The sequence below is a fragment of the Pimephales promelas genome, chromosome 3, assembly GCF_988280905.1.
Source record: "Pimephales promelas chromosome 3, fPimPro1.hap1.1, whole genome shotgun sequence".
NCBI lineage: Eukaryota > Metazoa > Chordata > Actinopteri > Cypriniformes > Leuciscidae > Pimephales > Pimephales promelas.
In genome coordinates, this window is record NC_142771.1 from 41,833,211 (window position 1) to 41,858,091 (window position 24,881).

Consider the following 24,881-nt stretch of genomic DNA (forward strand, 5'->3'; position numbering starts at 1 on the left):
TGTTTGTTATAATATTAGTGCCTCACAGAACCTGTACAGTATGTGTCAAATATAAAATTAAATTACTTGTATCATTTGTGAAAAACATGTTAACTCCTCACTAACTACTTAAGCGTTACCTTGTTATCCTGCAGGAACTACTAGTGATGTGGCCCATTATTTTAAAGTGAAAAACATGTTAACTCCTAACTAACTACAAGCGTTAAACGCTTGTAGTTAGTTAGTAGTTAGTTAGGAGTTAACATGTTTTTCACTTTAAAATAATGGGCCACATCACTAGTAGTTCCTGCGGGATGACATGTTAACTCCTAACTAACTACAAGCGTTACCTCGTCATCCCGCAATGTTTACACAAGGTAACGCTTGTAGTTAGTTAGGAGTTAACATGTTTTTCACTTTAAAATAATGGGCCACATCACTAGTAGTTCCTGCGGGATAACAAGGTAACGCTTAAGTAGTTAGTGAGGAGTTAACATGTTTTTCACAAATGATACAAGTAATTTAATTTTATATTTGACACATACTGTACAGGTTCTGTGAGGCACTAATATTATAACAAACACTGTAATCTGGAAGATGTGGTTTTTCTGCTTATCGTAACATAAATGCTGCCAATTTCTTCATTAAAGATGCTAATTGTTTTTGACAAGTGAACATCAATGTTTATATTCATGTCCTAAAGAGAAGTCCTCCTCAGGCAGCTACTGTAACATAAAGTTATAGGTCTTTGGAGTCTGAGATATATGTGACTGACATTCAATAGAGCTCATAATAGTGAACTAATCCAATCATGAGAGTGTCAGCATCACTTCATAATTATTTAAGGTTTATTTTTAAAAACTGTCTTTATTAGGATTATTTTATGTTTAAGTTTTAAATAAACAGAGAACATGCGTCCATCCTGGCAAGAGTAGTGGTCACAATCTCAACCTAGCTAATGTATTTGGGAGGATATATAAACTTCATAAACTGGTTTCCACAAAGAACCCATTTGAGGCATGTGCTTCTGAAATGTTATGACCACGTTAAGAGTAAAACCCCCACAATTGTTCACTTTTTAGACATGTTACTTTTGTGATTAGTAATTAATTGGTTATTAATTCTTAGTTCACAAGTAGTTCTCAATGAGGATATATTTCTTTAGTAACAATCAAATACCTACCAAGGAACTACCTTTGTACTAATTACCTATTACTTAATGCTTAGTTAATATTGCTTCCATATTAGTTAATAGTATTAACTTCGGTGTTAATGCAGTACTACCTATTACTTCCTGCATAGCTACTTGTTAACTACTGACCATTATTTTAAAGTGTTACCAGAAAATCATAAGTTTGGAGCGACACAAGGGTGAATCTTGCTTTTACTGCAAATGCCAATAACGGCTCATTTGACCACATCCAAGTCCAACCAAGCAGCCTTTTCCTCAAGGCCTTCCACCAAACAGCACAGGACAGATCAGAACAGGTGATTGAAATTTGCTAACTCTTTATGTCAGTGAGGTTTTTAGGTAAGACTTTATTTCGATAGTCCACTTTAGATATTATGTTAACACTTTGGACACTTTGCACAGTAAAACGTCCTTTTAGATATCAACCTGCTGAAAGATAAACCTGATTGTCTCGTCTGTCTCTGGGGACATGCCTTCCACACGTTTCAAAGTTTGATTGACACATTTTGGACTGATCGTTTTAGAGAAATCTTGAAAAAGCTGCCGGGAGACACAGTGTCCGGATTACCATAAGGACTCACGGTGTTCCGGACGGCTGCAAATTTCGACTCACTGTGTTTCGGACAGTAATTACTAATATAAAATGCATTCATTTTAGCAACTAGAAGTAGTTATCATATTAATCTTCATAACTTTGTTTTATAAGCGTCTATACACTCTTTTGATCGACAATTGCTCATTAGAGCATTATTTAAGAATTTAAAATATCATTATTTTTTTAATCCCTTGAAGTAAAAAATATTTGCAAATTGTAACTCATAATTACTTTATAAGACCATACAAATGTTTTTTTCGTCATTTTCTGGTGGGTGATCGTGTTTTAAGAGTGTTTTTTTTTATGGATGTTCTCCCCTTGTCCATTTGTCCTGCCGGAAAACCTTCCCCTCATCATTTTTTGAACAGTCAATGGTGTACTTTAGAAACTCGCGTTGATTTCTTTGAAACGAATGGCTCTGGAAACATAGGGTTGGTCAGAATCGAAAGAGGAGGAGGCAAAGATAACACGGATATATATACGCCGGGACCTGAAAGTGTTTATTTATAAAATTTGCGAGAAAAGGTCAAGTGTCTGGAATACCGTGATGTCCGGAATACAGTCTACATTACCAAGTTAAGCTAACTCATTTCAATTGAGGAAACCGATCACCTCAATTCATTTCAGTTTATAAAAAAAACAATAGTAATGAGTACTCTGAAATTGTTTCAGTTGAGTTCACTAAAAGTAGATATTGCTGTCAAGAAATTTAAAGTGCAGTGTGTAATTTTTAGCGGCATCTAGCCTCCTAAGACCTGAGTTTTGATCAATCATCAATTCATTAATCACTTAATTATCTCATTAACTTGAACTATGATTCAGTGTTACTTCAACATTTTGTGGGACCACAAATACTTTGAGCAGAGTTCATTTAAAGAGTAACTAAACACTTAACCAACTTTTTTTAGTTAATGATCTGTAAGAATGGATCTTTATTAATACCAGTCATTGATTCGAGTAACTGTTTTGTACGGAGGTGTATTGCATTCACTTGAAGAAAAAAAATCTACTCTGTTTTTCTGAATTAACGAGTTAATTTTTCATGAAAAAAAAATTGCTCTGTTTTTCTGAATTAATGAGTTAATTTTTCATGAGAAAAAAAATTGCTCTGTTTTTCTGAATTAATGAGTTAATTTTTCATGAGAAAAATTTTTTTTGCTCTGTTTTTCTGAATTAATGAGTTAATTTTTCATGAGAAAAAAAGTTTTTGCTCTGTTTTTCTGAATTAATGAGTTAATTTTTCATGAGAAAAAAACGTTTTTGCTCTGTTTTTCTGAATGAATGAGTTAATTTTTCATGAGAAAATTTATTTTTGCTGTTTTTCTGAATTAACTCATTAATTCGGAAAAACAGAGCAAAAAAAATTTCCATTAAAAATTAACTCATTAATTCAGAAAAACAGAGCAAAAACGTTTTTTTCTCATGAAAAATTAACTCATTAATTCAGAAAAACAGAGCAAATTTTTTTTTCTCATTAAAAATTAACTCGTTAATTCAGAAAAACAGAGCAAAAAAAAATTTCTCATGAAAAATTAACTCATTAATTCAGAAAAACAGAGCAAAAAAAATTTTCTCATGAAAAATTAACTCGTTAATTCAGAAAAACAGAGCAAATTTTTTTTCTCATGAAAAATTAACTCATTAATTCAGAAAAACAGAGCAATTTTTTTTATCTCATGAAAAATTAACTCGTTAATTCAGAAAAACAGAGTAGATTTTTTTTTCTTCAAGTGAATGCAATACGCCTCCGTAGTTTTGGCATTTGCTTATAAAGTGTTTTAATTCTAAAATATATGGTGTAAAAACGTCTTAGTGCTGCCCTCTTCAGGTTGAACGGTGGCTCCTCCAGTTGAATTTTCCTATTGGATGTTTGCGGTGGTACGTGACACAGCGGTTGTTGGTGACGTAGGCACGTTTCATACAAAGAGATGCATCTCAGGTGCACGCCCCCCTCTGCTGGGGTCCGCCAACTTTTCCAGCATTTTTCAAATATTGCTAGTGGGTGGAGTCAGGCTCTGACCAGGGGTTTAGTTACCCTTTAACACTGGGGATTTTGCTGTGCACATTATTAATCTTAATTCATACATAATACATTGTTTCCTAGTAGTTTCAAGTCTCTGTTAAAGGAATATTTCACCAAAAAAATGTAAAAACAAACTATGCCTCCTTTGAATGCAAAAGGAGAAAATATTTCTACGTATGTTAATTGTAACTGCAAGGGGGAAAACACTAGTTGATTCTTTAAAAAAAAAAATCATTTTGTGTTCCCAACAGAGCATCATAAGTTTGGGACAACACAAGGGTGAATTATGCTTTTACTGTAATTTTTTATATAGCTCATTTGACCACATCCAAGTCCAGCCAAACAGCCGATTCACAGGAAATATCAGAACAGGTGATTGATGTTTGCCAACTCTTTATTTCAGTGAGATATGAATGGAACCATAATAAATAATGATTAATGATCATGAACAATAGTGCATTTAATCATGTTATGATAGCTGCTAGCAGAACAACAGTCAGTCTTCTCAGATTACACATACTTTTCTCTGTATGAAAACATTTTCTCATCATTGGAAAATTGTGAACATTAGATTTCGCCTGAAGCTATGCCAGATAAAGCTGTGGTTGGGATAGGAATAACATTTATTGAATTATTTATATGATGTTTATTTATGTTTATTGAAATTAGTTCATGGAGAGAGCGGGAAAATTGGTGATGGCGCAGTGGATAAGACGCATGCTTTTGCTTTGAGAAACTCGGGTTCGAATCCACTGTGCGACACCAGTGTGTCCCTGTTAACCCCAACAGGGTTAACCCCAAGTTTCTCCAGAGGCGTGCAACCGCTGACATATATAGCAATTGTAAGTCGCTTTGGATAAAAGCGTCAGCTAAATGAATAAATGTACTCCACAATTAGGTTAATTAGACAATTAGGCAATTATTTCCCACAGCCCACCAGAAACCAGGGTCATAACAGCACACAAATCACAAGAAATGTGGGCCGATTTTAAAGAGACCGCTTTTTTTTTTTTTTTTGTCAACTTTATACATTTAAAGAAACTAACAGATACAGTTCAACAATTACCATGTTAGTTCAAGTCTTCAGAAGCAATTCTGAAATTTATTTAGCCTTGTTTTAATCCCCAAGCTTTTTAAATGTATAATATATGAACTTTTCCCAATAATTGCCAGTTTTCTACAGATGACGTGCAGGAAACAGAGCCGGTCTGAGAGGTTATGTTTAAACTACAGTGAAGTGTAGTCATAGTCGTCATCTCCATGGTCAGAATTATCCCAGAAGTCTAGATTATTAACCTTACAAATATCTGTCTGGGTGATACTAATAATGATTATGACATAAATTATGTAGATGCTTTGAAAAACCGCATAGCAGAATCGGTCTAGGCGGTAAGCAAAGGCCACTTTCCTCTGTTTCTCCTCTTCTCCTTTCTCCACGTTCTCCAAAAAGTTCGCTATTTTCTGGAGGGAAGCCACCTCTGAAGCCAGATCACCAGACTGTGTTGTAATCACGCCAATATCTGTAAATGCATACCGTATTATTCATGTTATTCCAATATTGATCTAATAGAGCTTTAATTAAAGGGGGTGCATTTAATTTCTGTGCCATTACTGTCATCAAAATGAGTTGAAAAAATGATTCACTAAACATTTGCAGCACTTTTGCAGGAGAATCAAGGGGCAACCTCCCCGTCTCTCTCTTGAAGCCAACACGGAAGTGAATTAAACTGCAATTCATCGAGTGGCCGCTTGAGGCTGACTGCAAAAGCGAGTCAAATCTGTATCTCCCCCAAGTTAAAATGTCTAATTTCACAGCAGAAAAAAAAACATGTTTACAGCCTGGTGGCAAATAGTTGTTTTGGTCTATATCACAATGCACACAGTTGACTGCTTGTATGTTGTGAGAAATGTGTGTGATCTGTGTTATGTACTTGTATATATGCTCTTAACTAATTGCCCCTTGTGAGATTAATAAATTTGATAAAAAAGTAAAGTAAGTAGTCTCACTTTTAGTTACGTCTTAACTATTATAATATTTCGAAGGGCAAAAACATGAACTTTAAGCATTGGCTTTACTTTTTCAATCAGCTGTCAATTCAGCGTGAGTGCAGTCGCACCTCAGCTCCACCCGCGTCCCGCCTCTTTGCCCATTTTAATTTATCCGGTAGTGACGAGAGGTGACGCCCTGCCAAGATGGCGACGGCCGCCCCCGCCCACTTTAGGCTTCAAAAACGCTCTTCAGAAACCTATGGGTGACGTCACGGATACCACGTCCATATTTTTTTACAGTCTATCGCCGCCTTCACATTGGCAGTTGAAATCAGCTCCGATGCGGCTGCGAAACGACCGGAAGTCATTCATTTCTATGGAGATTCGCATACCGCATGCGAATGGGTCCGAAACGAAATCGTGTCCGTTGGTCATCCGGATGCGTTCAAAAATTTGAACTCGTGCGAAAAGCTACGGACGGTTCCTATCCGACAATTCCAGCGGAAGTTGACCGTTGCTATGGTACTGATAAACAAACCTGAATTATTAACTTTTAATCAAATAAATAATGATTTTATAACGATAAGTTGTCATGTTATTTTTTTATTTTCATGACTTTCTAACGTTTATAAGGGCAGTTAATACAATTAAATTGATGGTAGACATTGAACTATTGACCACTATATCACATTTTTTAGCCGACCTGACATGTCAACGTCCTGAGCAACTTTCCTCACGCAGCATAGTCCTCATCAGAGAGATCATACAGAACTGACAGTATTTTAATCTCTCCGCCATTTTTGTTCTACCCACGTCCGACGCTTTTCACTGTGTAGTACGACGTCCGTTGGGAACGTATTGCGTATTACGGAGCTGATTTAAACTGCCAGTGTGAAGGCGGCGTATGAGTCGAATACAGTTTGGTATAATAACAAAGGCCTGTCTTAAAGTTGCCTTAAAGAGCTCAGTGCATGTTTTTTTCTTTACGTGCGTGAACAATATCTGGGCCAGCCTAAAAAACATTATTTTTTTGTTAGTGATTTGAGCAGAAGAAGCACAATTCATGACTGCTGTTAGATTTTAATCCTGATACTGAAAACTAATTTTGTCAATTAATTATGCAGATTTTGATCCATTTCCCCATTTTAATAGATTAAAGCTTAATTAGCATTAAAGGTGGATGGATATGAATTGGTGTTGGATAAAATTATTTTGTAATGCTGAATATCACATTTTGACCAGAAACAGGTCAAGTTACGGGAGCAAAATGGGTTGCAAATGGCAATATATGTTGACTTCAAGCCAGTGAGAAATTAAAACAGAAGTTGTGAGAGTCTTTTCTTCCCTATTGTGACGTATATGGCTTCTTTAAATCAGAACAAATATAGGGCGGGGCTTGATTTTGTCCATGTGGAATAGAGCATCACAGTCCCGCCCACAGCCCGAGAGAGCGTTGGTGCCGGAAGTAAATTTCCCATTCATTTCTCCCATTGATATTTTGTAAAATCCAGATCTAAAGAGTATTAGAGCATGTCTGACGGCTGAACTCATAAACATACAACACATCATTTCGAGTGAAAAAACGAAGAGAAAATCCAAAAAAAGTCGAGGGAACAAGCCTGTGTACATATTTTCATTTCCGAGCAAAGGAACTACTCCTCCCATAAACCACCGCGCCTCACTGAAGTCGACTGAAAGCCACCGTGAAAGAGCCTTTTGAGCGACTTCCAAATCTGACGACGGGCACGTGAACTTTTTCCTCCAGTGAATTTTATATAGTGAATGTGCAAGGAAACTCATTTTCCTCGATTTACTGAAGCAAACGCATTTGCAGCTTGACATGCAAAAACATTGAGTATCTGGCTCGTTCATTAGCTACTGCACATCCAATGGCGCGCGGGCGTCTCAGAAGTGCGACCAATGAACTTAGCCCTACGTCATCACGCGATCTTCAGTCTTCACGTACCTTCGCGGGGTTTCAGACACGTGACACGACTTCCACCAATCAGATGCATCACTGTTGGATTGTGGGATTGTTGGGTAAAGATCTACTTATCCAATACATCGCGAATAAAAGGCATTTATCTTAAAACAAGGTTAGTGCCCCATGAACTTTTGCCGTTTATATGAGCATATACAATCGCTTAGTACAGCCGTTGGTTTTAAGTCTACCATGTATGGTTACGTTTTTATGGCTTATATCTCAAATGTCAATGGGGAAATTGTATTGAATTTTTACTTCCGGCACCGGCTGTGGGCGGGACTGTGATGCTCTATTGATTGGATAGTTTGATGGTTGTGGTTTGCTACTGCTGTGATGTCATATGAGTGACAGGTTGCCCCGCCCTCGAGCCGGTTAACAAGAAAAAATGGCAATTTCTTGTTTTAATGGAATATTGTATAATAAACAATCAGGGCCGTGCAGACATTTTGTTGGGGCAGGAGCTCAAGTGAAAAAAGGGTATACCTCTTATAATTATTTATAAAAAAAGTAAAATATTGTTGATCATCTTTTAATTAATTACACTATTTAGGGCTGTAATACCAATTAAGTCAAGTCAAGTCACATTTATTTATATAGCGCTTTTCACAATACAGATTGTATCAAAGCAGCTTCACAGTGATATTAATTAAAAACAATTAAATGACATTAGTATCAACAAAATCCCTCTTACCATTTATCAAAATCCATTTAAACTGTAATTACAATCGCCTAAATAATGGAGATATAAAAAATATTAAATGTTGGTAAAAATGTGAAGTTAGCATATGAAACTAAAACCGTCAGTAGTGAATCATAGAATCTTTAATTCAACCGATTTGTTCAAACCGGCTGATTCATTCATGAAAGTGTCCACTGACTTTATGAATGTTTTTTTTTTTTTTTACGAAGCTTTTATGAGCCTTTGTGTTTACAGTCAACTCTTACCTTTCTCCTGATCCAGGCTGTCATGTTGTGTTTTGCTGTTGTTTGATGGATGAACCTTGGCGGAGCGTCGTCTACACAGAAGGAAGCTGTCCTCTACAGACAGACGTGTCAACACTATAGACGTCAGCATACTCACAACCAGACACACCAGACAGAAGCTGAAGTGATAGTCTTCAGAGGAGGAAACAGAGAACAGGGTTCACATCACCATTCACATCATGCCTTTTCAAAGTATGACATGAACAAATTTCTCATGAAGGGTGGAAGAAAGGTCCGATCTTCATAATACACAGTCAAACCAAAAATGAATACAAATGTAAGAGTCCATATTCACCTTTCATATTTCACTTTACAAATTAGCTTTGACAAATTCAGTGGTCCAAATTTAATAAACAAATGAAACATTTCACATCCGGGAACTGCAGGAATAGCAGTAGATTACCTATTCATATTTGCCAATGCAAGCCCAAAAAAATAATAAATGCAAGCTGGGTTAATGGAACGCAACACGCTTTTCTATTTCAATTACATTTGGCATTCATTTTAATCTATAATACCACCAAAAAACGTAGTGTTGTTAAAATGGAGCCGATTTTCTCTCGCTTTCTTTCGGTTGTTTCACTTACGGAGGAGGGGACTGCAGTTGCCCCCGTTGGGCAGGTGGTCATTGAGGATGAGGAGGAACATGGTGAAGCTCAGGACCAAGGTGACCTTAAAAGAGTTGCGTTCCCCTCCTTCAAATGGCAGAGCAAAGCTCACCAGGTCAGCCAGCATTATTAACACACTGGGCAGGATCAGGGTCACAACAGCACCGAAGGCGTTAATAGACAATTCCACCTGTCCAAAAGACATTCGACAAACAATTATAGGTTAATGTCCTCACTTCACAAGCTAAACCAGTACTGTCTGTTTCCTTAGACTGATGATGATGATGAATTTTATTTATAATGCACTTTATTTGACATCAAATCTCAAAGTGCTTACAAAAATAAAAAATAATAAATACAGACACTTACGTAAGACAAATAAATACGCAAAAAAAGGTAACAAAAGTTTTGTTTGTTTTTTGCTGTGTTGATGTTGAAGGGGGACAATTACATATAATTTCTATTTACGCGATTCAATGTTTTTATTAGCATTTTACACTATGTAGATTACTATTAATAATCATATTATTAATATTTCTCAATATATTAATTTAAATAAGTATGTAAAGTCAAGTCAAGTCAAATATATTTATATGGCGCTTTTCACAATACCGATTGTATCAAAGCTGCTTCACAGAATCAATCAAGACAACTTAACAGTGTTTGTTTATTCATGGAAAAAAAGACATCCAAGATTGGTAGAGCTGATCAGTGGTATGATGGGTCATTTAATTTGAATATCCCCAACTGAGCAAGCCAAAGGCAACAGTGGCAAGGAACCGAAAAACTCCATCAAGTGACCCGATGGTGTCCTAAAACTCCATCAGATGACCCAATGGAGAAAAAAAAAAAACCTTGGAAGAACCCAGGCTCAGTCGGGGGCCAGTTCTCCTCTGGTGTTTATGAACTAGAGGCCAAATTTACAGTAACTGTAAGATAATTTAAATGAATGCCTGGCTAAATAGATGCGTCTTTAATCTAGTTTTAAACTGGGAGAGCGAGTCTGAGCAACGAACAATATCAGGAAGGCTATTCCAGAGCTTCGGAGCTAAATGTGAAAATGCCCTCCCTCCTTTGGTGGATCTGGATATCCTAGGAATGACCAGAAGCCTCGAATTTAATGATCTTAAAGAGCGCAATGGTACGGTGGCCGAGAGAGCTCACCGCGCTGCAACCTGATGAAGACGATTGCAAATTCAAAAAAACGTGTGCAACTATAAAAACGCATTGAAATACAAAAATACATCCGCAAATTAAGAAAAACATCTTCATCAGTTCCACAACACACCTGTGCTCCAAGTACTCACAACACAACCAAATACAGAAACGCGCTGCAAATAACACGGTCCACAACGGAAATGTTTGTGAACATGCATTTCGCGAGTTTTATTTGCACGTTTAAAATGTTAGATGACATATTTGTGCAAACTATTGTAAAGTAAAGCTTTCTTTGCTTCTTTCGAGCTATGAACCGCGTGTACACGTGATGTCACAAGGGGCGGGGCAATGCGAACCTCCAAACTCCATTTAAGTCCATTTCACCTGATGCCTTTATGTCTGAGGCTGTTTTGTCTGATGCCTAATTGTACGAGACCTGACACCTGACATTGTTTTTCCTGAGACCTGAAGCTTTTCAGTCTCAGGCGTGATGCCGTTTTGTCCAATAACTGAGGCCTTTTAGTCTGAGGCATGATGCCTTGTCTTCATATGTCTGAGGATGTCCTAAAATGTACACCGTACCCCTAAGGATAATAGTTGCTTTGATGGTTCAAGGTAATATTGACAGACTCTGTAAACTCAATACGATAATTGAATAATTCAGTTACTTCGAGATAAACACGCTGTGATGGATCCACATGTTTGATGACGTTCGAAGTCTGCCATTCTCCTCCCGAACTGGCAATCGAAGACACATTATCAGAAATCTGGAGTTTGAGCTCACAAGCTAGATCAAACAAACAAGAGGACATATTCATTACAAATATAACTCCCACCAGGGCTACTGACTATAGATACACATTAATCAGACTGTGAGATATTTAAATTAAGTCACTGTCATTATAATCAATGCAAACATGTCTCCTTTCTAAGTAAACTCGGCTATTATAGACCATATTTGCATGTTTACTCTATGTAAACATGGCAAGCCATTAAGGCAGGCACATAATATGCTTCCCAACAATTATTTTCTTACATTTCTGGCTCCATCCATTGATGGCCACAGGGCATGTCCCAGTCACAAAGGGGTAGCTGAATAGGTTGATTTCACAGCTCACCGTCGTGAACAAAACCACCGCATGGGTCACAGTCCCATCCCTCCTCACCTGCACATCTTTAGAGTAAGGCTCCACGGTCACGTCGACTCTGAGAGAATGAGAGAGAGCAGGGAACCATCATCACCTGATCTCTCTTCAATTGATCTTTTTTAACAAATGTGTTTTTATAAACACACTGTCACACCAGTCAAAAAACGAGACAAAAAAATTCTTATAGATAATTACAACCCCAACTAAATTAAACACTGATCACCATAATGGTGACTTCAAATTAAACACATTATAGTTAAACCCCTGTTAATTCTCAATAAGCACTTCTGTAGAAGTCTGACAGAAATAAAGTCAGTCTGGTTAGTAATAAGTGAAGCTGGTAATGCTGTTTGTGGAGTTGTTTAATCCATCTCTGTTTAATCTCTTCAGTTGATTTCATCTAAGTCAGTTCTTGTGTTTCTGCTCGTTTCTTTTTCTGTTCTCTTCTTTCCTTCAGTGATTCTGCTTGTTAACAGGCTTATTGAGGCTGAGATCATGTGCCAGATGTGGGCCGGATATGGGCTGAAACAATATTACTATGTGGGATAACGCCACAGATTATTGTTTCTAAATTTGGTGGCAAAAGTTATCTGCCATCTAACACTTGAGATGTTACCAAATATTATATTACAGGCCTTGTTGATGAGTGTGGAGCTCAGTGTCCCTTAACCAAAACTGGTATCATTTCATAGCTAACTGAAAATGTGTTTCATGCCTCTTAAAGGAGTAGTTCACTTTTGAAAAAACTTTTGCTGATAATTTACTCACCCCCATGTCATCCAAGATGTCCATGTCTTTCTTTCCTCAGTCGAAAAGAAATTTAGGTTTTTGATGAAAACATTCCAGGATTTTTCTCCATATAATGGACTTCAATGGGAACCGTTTCAGATGCAGCTTCAAATGTCTTTAAATGATATCAGGCGATGAATAAGGGTCTTATCATGCGAAACGATCGGTTATTTCAAAACTTATTCCAAAAAAATTATCTGTGAGGTGCGTTTGCAACGTCACGTAATACGTAATTACGTTCAAAAGGTCACGGGCGACGTAGCCGAAAGTACAGAGTCAGTGTTTACAAGTTGAACGCATAGGTTGAACGTGAAAACTAACTCAAACACCGTTTACAAAAAAAGGAATTAAAAGGAAAAACAACGATGTCGGACGATTTTGATTCTGTACTTCCGGCTACGTCGCCCGTGACCTTTTGAACGTAATTACGCATTACGTGACGTTACAAACGCGCCTCAGAGAATATAGCAAGGCTAGCATTTGTCCTTAGAAAAGTTACATTTTTGAAATAAGTTTTGAAATAACCGATCGTTTCGCATGATAAGACCCTTATTCATCGTCTGGTGTCGTTTAAAGACATTTGAAGCTGCATCTGAAACTGTTATTAACACTATCTTTCGGACCTTGAACCATCCGGTTCCCATTGAAGTCAATTATATGGAGAAAAATCCTGGAATGTTTTCATCAAAAACCTAAATTTCTTTTCGACTGAGGAAAGAAAGACATGGACATCTTGGATGACATGGGGGTGAGTAAATTATCAGCAAAAGTTTTTTCAAAAGTGAACTAATCCTTTAATAATACATTAAGAGTACATTTCTGACATTTTATCTCAACCATGCCAGAATTGATTTCAGTTCTGAATCAGTCATTGAATGTGTGTCTCTGAGCTTATCATTAAAACAGGCCAATTATTAGAATATGTGCATAAGTCTTGAGTTCAACTCACGAATTCTCCAAAACTAGCCCAGGAATCCAGATTTTATCAACAGGTAAAACAATTGTTGAAAATTTATATCTCTTATGCATCCATCCAAGATCAGGGTCCATCCATTCCTGTTGGGCAGAAAATTTGTCCAACAGTTTAAGTGAAATAAACAGCCTCTCATTTTGTTTTACAATATAACACAGCTCTTTGAAATGCTTGATTCTGATTGGTCAATTACAGCAACACATAAATATATTATTTCTTATGATTTATTTACTTTGTAGGGATGCACCGAAATGTCATGCAGACATTATCACTGTTTATGTCTCAAATACTCAAGGATGCACCAATATGAAAATTTTGGCCAAAACCGATGAGTCTTTATATTTGAAAAGCCAATAACCGATTTATTGGCAGATAAATATAAATCCAAAGTTACACATTATTTTTGAGAGCCTGATTACAAAAACAAAAGTCTTACCATTAAAATCATGTCCCAAACACACAATTGTAATGTTCCCATTATAATTGTATTTAGCCAATAAGAATGAATGTTACACTTTTGTGTATTTTCTTTTTCAAAGTGATTCCAATCATATTTCAAGCAATTCAAAACCTCCATGGTGAACAGTGAGCATGTGCTAAAACTCAGTATAACAGCACTCTTGCTCACTTGATACTTTATACTCTATGATATACTATAAATGTATTCAGATAACTGAATGTTTGCAGGTGACAATCACTCTTTTTGAAGGAGATTTTAATGACATTCAATTTTCGTATTTCATCCAAGAACTTGAAATGAACTACTAATGAACTTCTCACCATATTTATCTTGATACGGCTGGTCATTTCCATGGCCTTTGTATCCTAAGAAATGGTGGTACAGAATTATGGCATACATGAATTATGTTTGTTATGCAAGTATATTTGTGCTTTTCAAAGGAGATCAACAAAACAACAAACATGACACTCACGAAAGACAACATCTGATATATTATGGAAGTGATGTTGACTACGATGGTACAGTTATCATCCTGTGGCGGGCTGAACAGTTCTTTTTCAACCAGAGAGTTCGCCAGACAGCGACGGTCACATGCCTCTGTGGAGTTAGTGGAGTTACCAGTAGCGAACACTATAGGACCAGATGAACATGTTATCAGCCACAGGAAAATGGGGAAGTTCACTCATTTAGACATGCAAAAGGAGAACAAAAAGAACAGGTTTGATACAAATGTAAAAAAAAAAAAAAAATTAAAGGATTCTACACTATTTCTGTTCCTGTAACAGAATAAGAAAATGTGTGACAATGAGCCTGTTACTAAAAGCTTTGTTCAGACTGTCAATCCAAATCCATTTTTGTGTATATTGGAATCAGATCATATTTAGCAAGTGTTAACAGCAGCAAAAAATAAATAAATAAATAAATAAATAAATAAAAATATGTCTGGGCTGGTTAACACACAACTTTGGATTTTGAATCTGATCTGAACATTCGCGATACACAACTTCAATTCACTGTATCGAGTGAATATAAGTGAATATGCGTTAAAAAAAACATACAAATTTACTACAAATTTACTGCCACCAGCCTACTGATAAACTGTTGTTCGTAATGACGTCATCCCTTGCTGTGTCACTAAAAAATTCTGCCCTCGAGTCGTTTCCACAAATTATTATATTATATCTTTTGCATCCCGAATATGTGTAAATGCAGAGTGTAATGAGAAGTTGAAATTTGTTTACTGCTTACTATTTTCACAAATAAAAAGCCTATTATTAAATTAGGAAATGTTAAGATCATGGCGAAGTGGGACAGCTTTGTCTGACAGACTGAAAAGAAAGCTTGGTGATATTATTTTTTAAATGGGAGCAATAACTGCCTATTGCGAACTTACACACTGTAAAACTATACATTTTGTTGCAAGTAGCTATGTCACAACTTAAAAATAGCATCAGAATAACCGTAAATTATAAAAGAAAAATAAGCTTAAATTATCAAATAAATTATCAGATTTAATCTAAGATAACTCAAATAGTTGTCACTTAATACTTTTTAAGTTGGCTAAACTTAACATTTTAACGCAGCATGAACACTTTACATTGAAACAATTTTTTAATGCAATTTGACTTTTAATCTTTAGAACAAAACCAATACATTTTAACGTATATAAATAAAAGGAACATCCAATTAAGATGTGTAATCACCAAAACAAATATTAGACAAAATTACAAAAATAAGGATTAATGAAGTTTAAAAGGTAACACGTCTTTTTCTTAGCAATATTAATAATATTAATAATAGTTGTACAAATAATTCAATAATATGAATATAATTGTTTTGACGCACCTTTGGATATTAGAGAGAAAAGGTGCTTTAACAGTAAGACGAACTAGACACTTTAGCTAATTCTGTCATGTGACACCAGATTTATTTGCGTAACTCTTTTTTTTTGCGACATTTGAATTTATGTGCTAAAGTTAAACAGAAAAACATTGTATCGACATTTCCCAAATATTATCGACAACTGGCAAAACAATTATTGGATGGAAAGTTGGAAACCTTTTAAACTGCAAAATAAAATAAAAAAAAAATAAAAAAAACTCAGTAAAAATAGAATATTAAGGAACTTCATGTATATTTTTATATTATATATATATATATATATATATTTTTTTTTTTTTTTAAAAAAAAACTGTATTTTAAATATGCATTGCATTAGGTTGTGTTTTACGGGTTAATTTCTGTAAAATTACTGGACAATGTCCAGGCATAAAATTACCAGTACATTTTCCATTTTTATTTTTCACAGTGTTAGTGTGGACAGTCACTCATTTAGATCAGATTCCAATCGGATGAACAAATAATGGGATTTGGGCTGACAGCCAAAATCCAGTCAGATTTTCCTGCTAGATGGAACAACAAAACTTGGACTTACAAAATACTAAGACATTCTCCAAGCAAAATTAAAGTCAAATTTCCAATTATTTCACTCCAAAAATTATTCTGATAAAAACATCCGTCACTGTAAAAATGAATGCGACTGAATATGTTAAATCTAATCAATAAAATTGAGGCAAAATCTTACAATCAATGTTATAAATTAAATGTATAAACCAAGAATTGAGTAATAGTTCCAATTGAATTATCCAAATGAATTACTTAGAAGTTCACTCAAAAGTCAATTACCGTATTTTCCGCACTATAAGGCGCACCGGATTATAAGGCGCACCTTCAATGAATGACCTATTTTAGAAATTTTTTCATATATAGGGCGTGAGCGCGCTGGGGCGGGCACGTAACTCATATGTGTGGCGGCTCGCTGACAGCAACAGCTGGCTGTTTTAAATGAGACGACCCAGTTACTGTGAACGGGGAGCGCTTTATGAACATTGTGTGACGCGCGAGCAGCGCCGGGGACAGTGTGTCTGTTTGTGTATCTGTTAAGAGTGAGCGCTCGTGAGCAGGCACGTGACTTACACACATAACCCGATTTATACGAGGTTGAACTGGCCGTGTGACAGAGCGGTCATAAGATGGACACGAGCGCGAGTTCGCGGGCGGATTTAATAACGCGGAGCATTGTTAACTAACTATTGTTAACTTGATCCATACATAAGGCGCTCCGGATTATAACTGACACTGTCGTTTTCGGAGAAAATTAAAGGCTTTTAAGTGCGCCTTATAGTGCGGAAAATATGGTAAAATTAGTAGAATTGAAATTTTTTTATACAAAAGATTATGTTTTAAAATAATGATTATGTTAAAACACAACCAAGACTATCAGATCATCCCGTCATAACTCACGTACAGTCAGCAACCAAACAATTTTGAAGTAAATGATTTAGGGTCAAGAGGCCAACTAAAACACACACTGATCACCATAATGGTGACATATTACAGTTTTCTCCTTCAGTGATTCTACTTGTTATCATCAGGTGTCTTAAAAATGGCAATAAAAAAAGAGTTCTTCATTCATCTTTGACGTCAGTCTGTTAATACGATATTTTTGTTAAGAATTGCTTTTAAGTAATCCATTTGGTTAGTTATTACTCAATTCTAATCTAATTTATAATATAGATTGTAATCTGTTGCCTCAATTTTATTGATTAGATTTAACATACTCAGTCATTTTCATTTTTACAGTGTATTTATCACATGAATAATAAACATAAGCACATGGTATTTCAATCCCAAAGTGTTTTGAATGGAGAGTTTACCAAGTGGAGATGAACAGAGGAGCATTAGCAGAGAGATGCTGCGCTGAAGAACCATTTCAGCTCCTACAAACAACAACAACAATGAGCAATTACACATTATTTTAGCTTTTGATAAGAATGTTAAACAGATAACCTTTACCTTTGGTAGCAAATGCTGAAAATAGCAAACTTGGATCTGATTCCGACAAACTTCACCCGAGGGAAACGAGGACATTTGGCTCTTTTAAAGGGTCATGGCTCTTTGACTATGACACGAATGTTATTACGCAAGGCAAACAAAATATCTATAGACTATAGATAATGAGATTTTTAAAGATCTCAGCATTCATTTCATTGTTAAACATCACAACAGAGCAGTAATTACTTGCCGGGCTTTGACCCCTCACCCAGGCAAACAGGAGGCCGATCTAAAGTGCTTCACAAAGGCAGAGGACAAGGCCATACATGAGGATAATCACGGCACATCAGCAGACAATGTGGGGTTTAATTACATTTGATGGCATTGAGGGAGACAACTAGATGATTAAAAGAATAGCCTCACTTTTCATTGTCCTAAAGGCTAATGTTTTCACGATGAAAGCTCCACATCGAGACCTAATGCATTTTGATCAAAGATTAACAAGAAAGGCCACATTTGGTGGTAGTCTTTGTCAATTCAAGTAAAAATTCAACTTTTAAACATTCCAAATCTATCAAAAAAAATGCAATTGAAAAATAATTGGACAACATTTTCTTAGTCCCACAGAAATCACATTTAACATCTACATCAGTGGGAAACCTGAAAGAGTTTTAACAGGATACCTCTAGTGACCGTAGACAATTAAGCGTTCTGATTGGCCAAGAGTCTATAGTCTCTGACCGTAGACTACCAATCAGATCACAAAATTTCGAGTTTAGACAACCAATCACAGATTAGTTTATCCATGTGTCACACACATTTTTTACAGTCTATGGTCACACATCGGTAGCGAAGGCAAAGGTTTGTATTGGACGTCACATGATCTGCATAAACCCCCCCCCCCCCCAAAAAAAAAAAATTAGTGATTTGGAAGTAGATCAATAGAGTGCCGAAGTGATGACGTCTCTTTGTAGGAAGCTAGCGGTGCATGGGTTCCCTCGATCGAAAAGCAATGGATTTTCCCCATAGACTTTTGGAAAATCGCAAAAACTACGATCTGTGTTCAACAAAGAGTTGTGACCCTTACACATTTTGTCTATGAAGGTAATCTTTACAAGTTAATCCAAAATGTATAAATTTTGAAGCTTATATAAAGTTTTTAAAAAACACAAGCAGACACAATAAAGTTTAAAAAACACAGGTTATAACTGTGTGTTCTGTCATAGATCAAAACGTGAAAATTTTTGGCTTTTTTTCACCACAGACCTTATTTCAGGCGATTTAGCAAAAACCCATTCAAAAATCCCATAGACTTTAGAGCGAGGGAACCGGGAGTGCTTAATGCTAACTCGTGAACTCAAATGCTATTATGAACTATGGTAAACATAAATTGCTCCTTTATTAATCTATGCAACTGGGATGCTTTAAAAACACTGAACAATACATAGAAAAAATATAAAACATTAAAAAGTAGGCTATTATATAAACTCAGTAACCAGCAGTAACAAAATAAAGTCACTATATTAATATTGATTTCAAGACAATAACAGACTGAAAGACATTTCAAACATTAAGAAAACGGTTTACAATTCAGAGTGTTCCTGTTATTAGGAAACAAAATAATGTTATACACTTGACAGCATGTTATAATCATAAATGCATAACCGCTGTTTTTCAATTATGTATTACATTTGAGTAACGAGTGGAACGTGATTATTATAGAGACATTTTATTGACAAATGCTGTTAATTTGACTTAACCATACTAATGTCCATATCCAAATGAAAGGATAGCAATTCATATTTTTACACATTAATTTTTACAATAGAAACAGTCAATCATAATGTACGAACACTGAACCAAAACTTGCAATGGTCAAGTATCACCTTAGCAGAGCCACATGGCTCTGCACCTTAGCAGAACCACCATCATGAGAAGATTACGATCTCAATACGGCTCTGGCACCTCCCAATGAAACAAGATGTTCATATTTTAAGCACTCGATAATAAGATTATTGAAACACAGATCGAAAGAAAAGGTTAGACAAGTCACCCTTTTGGGATACACTATTTGAAATATACTATTTGAAATATATTGTTTTATTATTAAAAAGCAACCGTAAAGTATATCACACGTCATTGTCCACATCACTTCCGGGAAATTTAAACAAGGGGTGGGCAAACCGCAAACAAACCATAGAAACAAACTCGCACGCAGTAGCAACGAAGAAAGATTTACAGCCAATGATCGAAACAGGTTTCTTTTCAAAATATTTGATATTATAAACATGTACGTGAGCGTGTTGTGTTTAAAATAGTCCGCCAGAGGGCAGCAGAAGCGCTCATTCATCCTAAAACCAACGAGGAAGAGTCTCAGTCAGCTGAGCTGTTGTGTTGATGAACTGTCTGTGATACACACATGGGAACTCGAGTTACAACAGATTTACTTATAAGATATTCTTGAGAACAAACCTGTTTCGATCCGAGTCACTTCAGCAGGGAAATGTCGTGACATATAGAAAGATTTGCGCTTTTCTAAGAGAGAGCATATAGCAGCTATATAAGTAAACAAAGAAATGTTCTCCGTAAACAGTGAGAAATGAGCAGAAAGCGAGCGCTGATCGCAGATACTTTCTGCTTAAAGAGACGCAGATCCGCAGCTGACACTGTTGCCGGAGACAGTCACGGTAAGATCTGTCATTTACCCCCTCATGCAGATCAAAAACACTTATCATTAAATAGACATTATAAAGTAATGTGTCAGTTAACGTCTATCCTCCTTAAAATATGACTTCTGGTAGGCTCCAGATATAAATGTGGATTCATGCAATCAATTTCACTGATTTAGTACACCATTACTCGGCCAATCTTGTCTAATCTCAAACTGCTTTTGTGAAAATGTGACTGACGGATAACACCTGTCACTCACACAAGATCCACCAACAGCAAAGCACAACCATCCAATCAAAAATCAAGCCCCGCCCTACTTTTAAGTCAAATTGAAATATAATGTATGAACACATATGACTCTCTGACCAGTAATTTTAATGGTTTTGCAAGCATCTCACTGTATGTAAATATATTAATATGGCACGATAAACATGCTAACAGGCTTCAAATATTACTCTCCACTCCGGTTTCACAGACAGGGTTTAGATTAAGCCAGGATTAGGCCTTAGTTTAATTAGGGCATTTAAGTAGCTTTTATAAAGTTGTCTTAGAAAGAAAAAAAAAACATATTTGTTGTGCATCTTGAGACAAGACAATGGTTACAGTTAAACCAGTTAATTTTACTCTGGGACTATCATAATAACAAATAACATATCAAACCTGGGGCCTGTTTCTGAGTTGAATGAAGTCATACACAAATGTGTGAATCTGAAGTAAGGAAATAAAGGTGTGTGTTCAGCAGAAGGAGCAGCTGATATCCGCTCAAGCTTGCAGAACCTCATGACACTGTTCTCACGCAAACTCTTCAATGACAGTCTCCCTCCGGTGGTCCTGAAACACCAGCTGTACAGTTTACACAGCGACAAAACCTCCGTGGACAAGCAGCTGGTGAGATCCGCTTGTGCTAATGTATTCATCCCCGCAAAGCACTGATGATTTAATAATGACCTTAGCACAGTCATGATTTATGTGGCAAGTAGCACATCTTTCCTTTAAAAACTTCAACCTTCATCCTTCCCTCTCGGATTAAAACTACCCGAAAGCCCTAAAATAATGTGTTGTTTTCCTTGTTCAGAAAGCTAATTTAATTTCATTTTGATAATATTTTTGTCTTTTTAATGAATTTTTTTGGGGAGATAAAAATACAGACCATTTCACAAGATGTAAACAACACTGGTCCAGAAACACTTCCTGTTTCAGTTTGTAACTGTTTTCTTTATTTCACATGTAAAGATGTTTGTTTAACTTTTTGATTCAGTTTTATATGTTCTGTTGGTTGTATTTTATCCCAGCTTTTATGTAGTGTTAAAAAACTGAAACAGGAAGTGCTTCTGGATCAGTGTTGTTTACATCTCGCAAAATGGTCTATATATATATATATATATATCTTTAAATGATCTTACATACCCAATCTTACATTGGGTGTCTTTGCCGACCTCTAATAATAATAATTTTGTAAAGTTTTAGCATTTTTAGTTTGAATTTTGAGCATTTTTAGGGTTGTCTATGTGTACTGAAGCAGTCCTTGCATCCCATTCATTCCTAAGAGGATCAAATTGACCTGTGAGGGAAGGATTTGTGACTTTTTTTTACATTTCAACCACAAAACTCCTCAAATCCAATTAAGGATGAAGTTTAAAGGAGTAGTTCACTTTTAAAAAAAAACTTTTTCTTATAATTTACTCACCCCCATGTCATCCAAGATGTCCACGTCATTCTTTCTTCAGTCGGAAAAAAAAATTAAAGTTTTGGATAAACATTCCAGGATTTTTCTCCATATAATGGACTTCAATGGGAACCAAACGGTTCAAGGTCCAAAAGACAGTTTCAGTGCAAACTACAAACTGTTCAAAAGGCTTTAAACGATTCCAGACGATGAATAAGGGTCTTATCAAGTAAAACGATCGCTCATTTAATAAATAAAGAACAAAGCCTTGCTCGCCTTGCTCTGTTCTGTGTGACTCTCCTGTTCGAACTCGTTCATCAAAATGAACAAATCTTTTTCTGAGTCAATTTGTTCATTTCGTTCATTGAATGAACCAAATGACACAAAAAAAGATTCGTTCATTTTGATAAACGAGTTTGAACAGGAGAGTCACGAACACGCAGAGATCACAGAACAGAAACTATCTTTTGGACCTTGAACCGTCTGGTTCCCATTGAAGTGCATTATATGGAGAAAAAACCTGGAATGCTTTTATCAAAAACCTTAATTTCTTTTTCGACTGAAGAAAGAAAGACATGGACATCTTGGATGACATGGGGTGAGTAAATTATCAGTAGTGTTTTTAAAAGTGAACTACTCCTTTAAGCAAGTAACAGGTAGATTTGTCTAATTTGAATCCGAAAAGTAAGCCTGATTACCCCTTGGCTAGCTGGTTTCTCCTTTTCTGGCTCAGAATGAGTTGAGGGCGAGCGGCGAGCTGTTGATGTTCCAGCTGGGCTTCGACTCGGAGGCTTTCGCACTGGTGTTTGCTGAAGACTACCGAGCCAAAGTCCTGCAGGGCGAAGCCGGAAGAGAAACACTGGAAACAGTGGAGAAATTCCTGGATAAACTAATTCCCGGCTGCTCCGATCTGAGCTTCAACAAAGAAAAGATGCTGAAGGAGTTCCTCTTCACGGACTCTGAGATCACGTAAGGAAACAAATCCTGCTAAGTTGTTCATTAGCCGTGTTTCCACTGTCGGGCCAGTGCGAGCCGGGGCTGTAAACGGGCCGGGCGGGGCTAATAGCCTCGGACCTGGAGCACTGAGCCCAAAACCTGCTGCGTTTCCACCGTCGGGCCCGAAGCTCCTCAGCGCTTCACTAAAACCCACCCGTAACACACCTCTCTGGAACAACGTCGCACTAGCCCTTTATTTCACCAACAAATAGAAGTTTTTATCAGAAAACTAATCAGAAAGAAATCACTGGAAACAGCGAGATCGCAAAACGAACATGATAAAAGCAACCGTTTGCTAGTATTCTTTGTTGTTTACTTAAAAACAGAAGCTTAAATTTTTTTACCACAGGTTTTCTATAAAAAGTGATGCATTAATCATAATGAATTAATTTGTGTCAAGACTGGACATTAGTCTCACTGAAATAAAGTGGTTTATCTTTATTTTACGGAACACTTAGTCAGTCCGTTCTGTTTATTTAGTCACAGGACATTATATTTATATCACATTAAGAAAGAATGATCATTTCTACAAATATGCCTCCAAAAATACGACCTGAGCCGTTGGCCTGATCAAGCCCTGGAAGTGAAAGTGGAAACGTGACTGGCACTGGACTAGCACACCCAGTTTTAGCCCGACAGTGGAAACACAGCTACACTGTAAAACAAGTTAAGCTAACTCATTTCATTTGAGGAAACCGATTGCCTCAATGCAATTAAGTATATAAAAAACAATAGTTGTGAGTACTCTGAACTTTTTTTAACTGAGTCAAATAAAACAATGATATTTCTCAATACACAATTAAACTTTACACTGCATTTCAATGGCTGAAACTTCACTTTATTGAGTAAAAACAGTGAAATGACAAAATCGCAATAACTGCTAGCTCACAATATCACACACAAAGTCAAATGCAATGAGTTAAGATAACTCATTACATTTGAGGAAACCGATTGCCTTAATTACTGTCTCAGGCACTTTATCTAAAGATGGTTTCTGTTTGCAGGCAGCTGGTGAAGTCCGGCGTCCTCACGGTGAGGGACGCGGGCAGTTGGTGGCTCTCAATCCCAAACTCTGGCAAATTCATTAAGTACTTCATCAAGGGTAGGTGTGTTTACCAAAAGACTCACGATCAGTGCTTTAACAATTACTGCATTATATCTGATTTTATAACAGGGCGCAAAGCTGTTCTTGGCATGGTGAAGAAATCCAAATACGGTGAAATCCTGAAGACTGAACTTGAGGGACGCCGCACAACTTCACATGTTAAATTCCAGATGAAGTATCATATTCATGATATAGTTGGAGCAGAGTTAGTAGAATGGTAAGAGCGCTGTATGAAACAATACGTTTGAGTTGTAATCTGATGACTAATTATTGTTCTGTTTGTTTGTAGCATACAGACAACATCAGGGACAGTATTAAGATACGTGGACGGAAACATCAACTAACAGCTTCACCGAGCTTGCCTTTGATTGTACAGTATTGAATAAACTGTATTATGTATTTATTGCCATATTATTTTGGTTACAAACAGCAGAATGAATTGTGCAAAATATATTTAATAAAAGTTTGCCAAACTGCAATTGTCAAATTAAGTTTTTTTTTTTTTCCGCTGACTGCTTACAGCACATAAGGTCCCACTCTGAAGAGCAGTAAATGACTGATAGACAAGAACGGTTTGACCTAAAAATATCAAAATTGAAAGTACTACGGAAACAAAGACAACTACATCTTGGATGCCCTTGAAGTTAGCTAAAACATACCAAAAATTAATTTCAAAGTGCATTTTTGTTTTTGTAATAGTGTTTACCAAAGCACATATTTGTTATAAA

The 24,881-nt window shown here is 36.3% G+C and overlaps 2 protein-coding genes across 5 annotated transcripts; one reads left to right on the forward strand and one right to left on the reverse strand.

Annotated features, from left to right (window-relative positions):
• Nucleotides 1–4,260: 4,260 nt before the first annotated feature.
• LOC120494933 (5-hydroxytryptamine receptor 3A) lies at nt 4,261–17,768 on the reverse strand. Its single transcript, XM_089128925.1, has 9 exons — nt 17,599–17,768; nt 14,355–14,512; nt 14,203–14,247; nt 13,399–13,505; nt 11,549–11,718; nt 11,181–11,299; nt 9,334–9,544; nt 8,708–8,878; nt 4,261–5,309 (listed from the first exon to the last, which is right to left on the reverse strand). Exons 1-9 carry the CDS (start codon nt 17,693–17,695, stop codon nt 5,017–5,019), a joined length of 1,371 nt encoding a protein of 456 aa, XP_088985051.1. The 5' UTR covers nt 17,696–17,768; the 3' UTR covers nt 4,261–5,016.
• Nucleotides 17,769–19,932: 2,164 nt separating this feature from the next.
• LOC120494934 (winged helix repair factor 1) lies at nt 19,933–24,632 on the forward strand. 4 transcript variants are annotated; one of them, XM_039694275.2, is made up of 6 exons: nt 19,938–20,403; nt 21,126–21,274; nt 22,786–23,021; nt 24,053–24,150; nt 24,223–24,370; nt 24,443–24,632. In XM_039694275.2, exons 1-6 carry the CDS (start codon nt 20,316–20,318, stop codon nt 24,495–24,497), a joined length of 774 nt encoding a protein of 257 aa, XP_039550209.2. In that variant the 5' UTR covers nt 19,938–20,315; the 3' UTR covers nt 24,498–24,632. The 4 variants fall into 4 exon arrangements, with proteins under 4 accessions (XP_088985052.1, XP_088985053.1, XP_039550209.2 ...); XM_039694276.2 differs by having other exon boundaries at nt 19,942–20,403; nt 21,129–21,274; XM_089128926.1 differs by having other exon boundaries at nt 19,933–20,403; nt 24,053–24,370.
• The last annotated feature ends 249 nt before the right edge of the window (nt 24,633–24,881 follow it).

Coding starts and splice junctions, on each gene's coding strand:
- LOC120494933 (XM_089128925.1), bottom strand. CDS start 17,695: ATGTGTAATTGCTCATTGTTGTTGTTGTTTGTAGGAGCTGAAATGGTT. Junction 14,248..14,354: donor TATATCAGATGTTGTCTTTC/GTGAGTGTCATG, acceptor ACCATTTCTTAG/GATACAAAGGCCATGGAAAT. Junction 11,300..11,548: donor CAATGGATGGAGCCAGAAAT/GTAAGAAAATAA, acceptor TGTTTGATCTAG/CTTGTGAGCTCAAACTCCAG.
- LOC120494934 (XM_089128926.1), top strand. CDS start 20,316: ATGAGCAGAAAGCGAGCGCTGATCGCAGATACTTTCTGCTTAAAGAGA. Junction 23,022..24,052: donor TTCACGGACTCTGAGATCAC/GTAAGGAAACAA, acceptor TTCTGTTTGCAG/GCAGCTGGTGAAGTCCGGCG. Junction 24,371..24,442: donor GGAGCAGAGTTAGTAGAATG/GTAAGAGCGCTG, acceptor GTTTGTTTGTAG/CATACAGACAACATCAGGGA.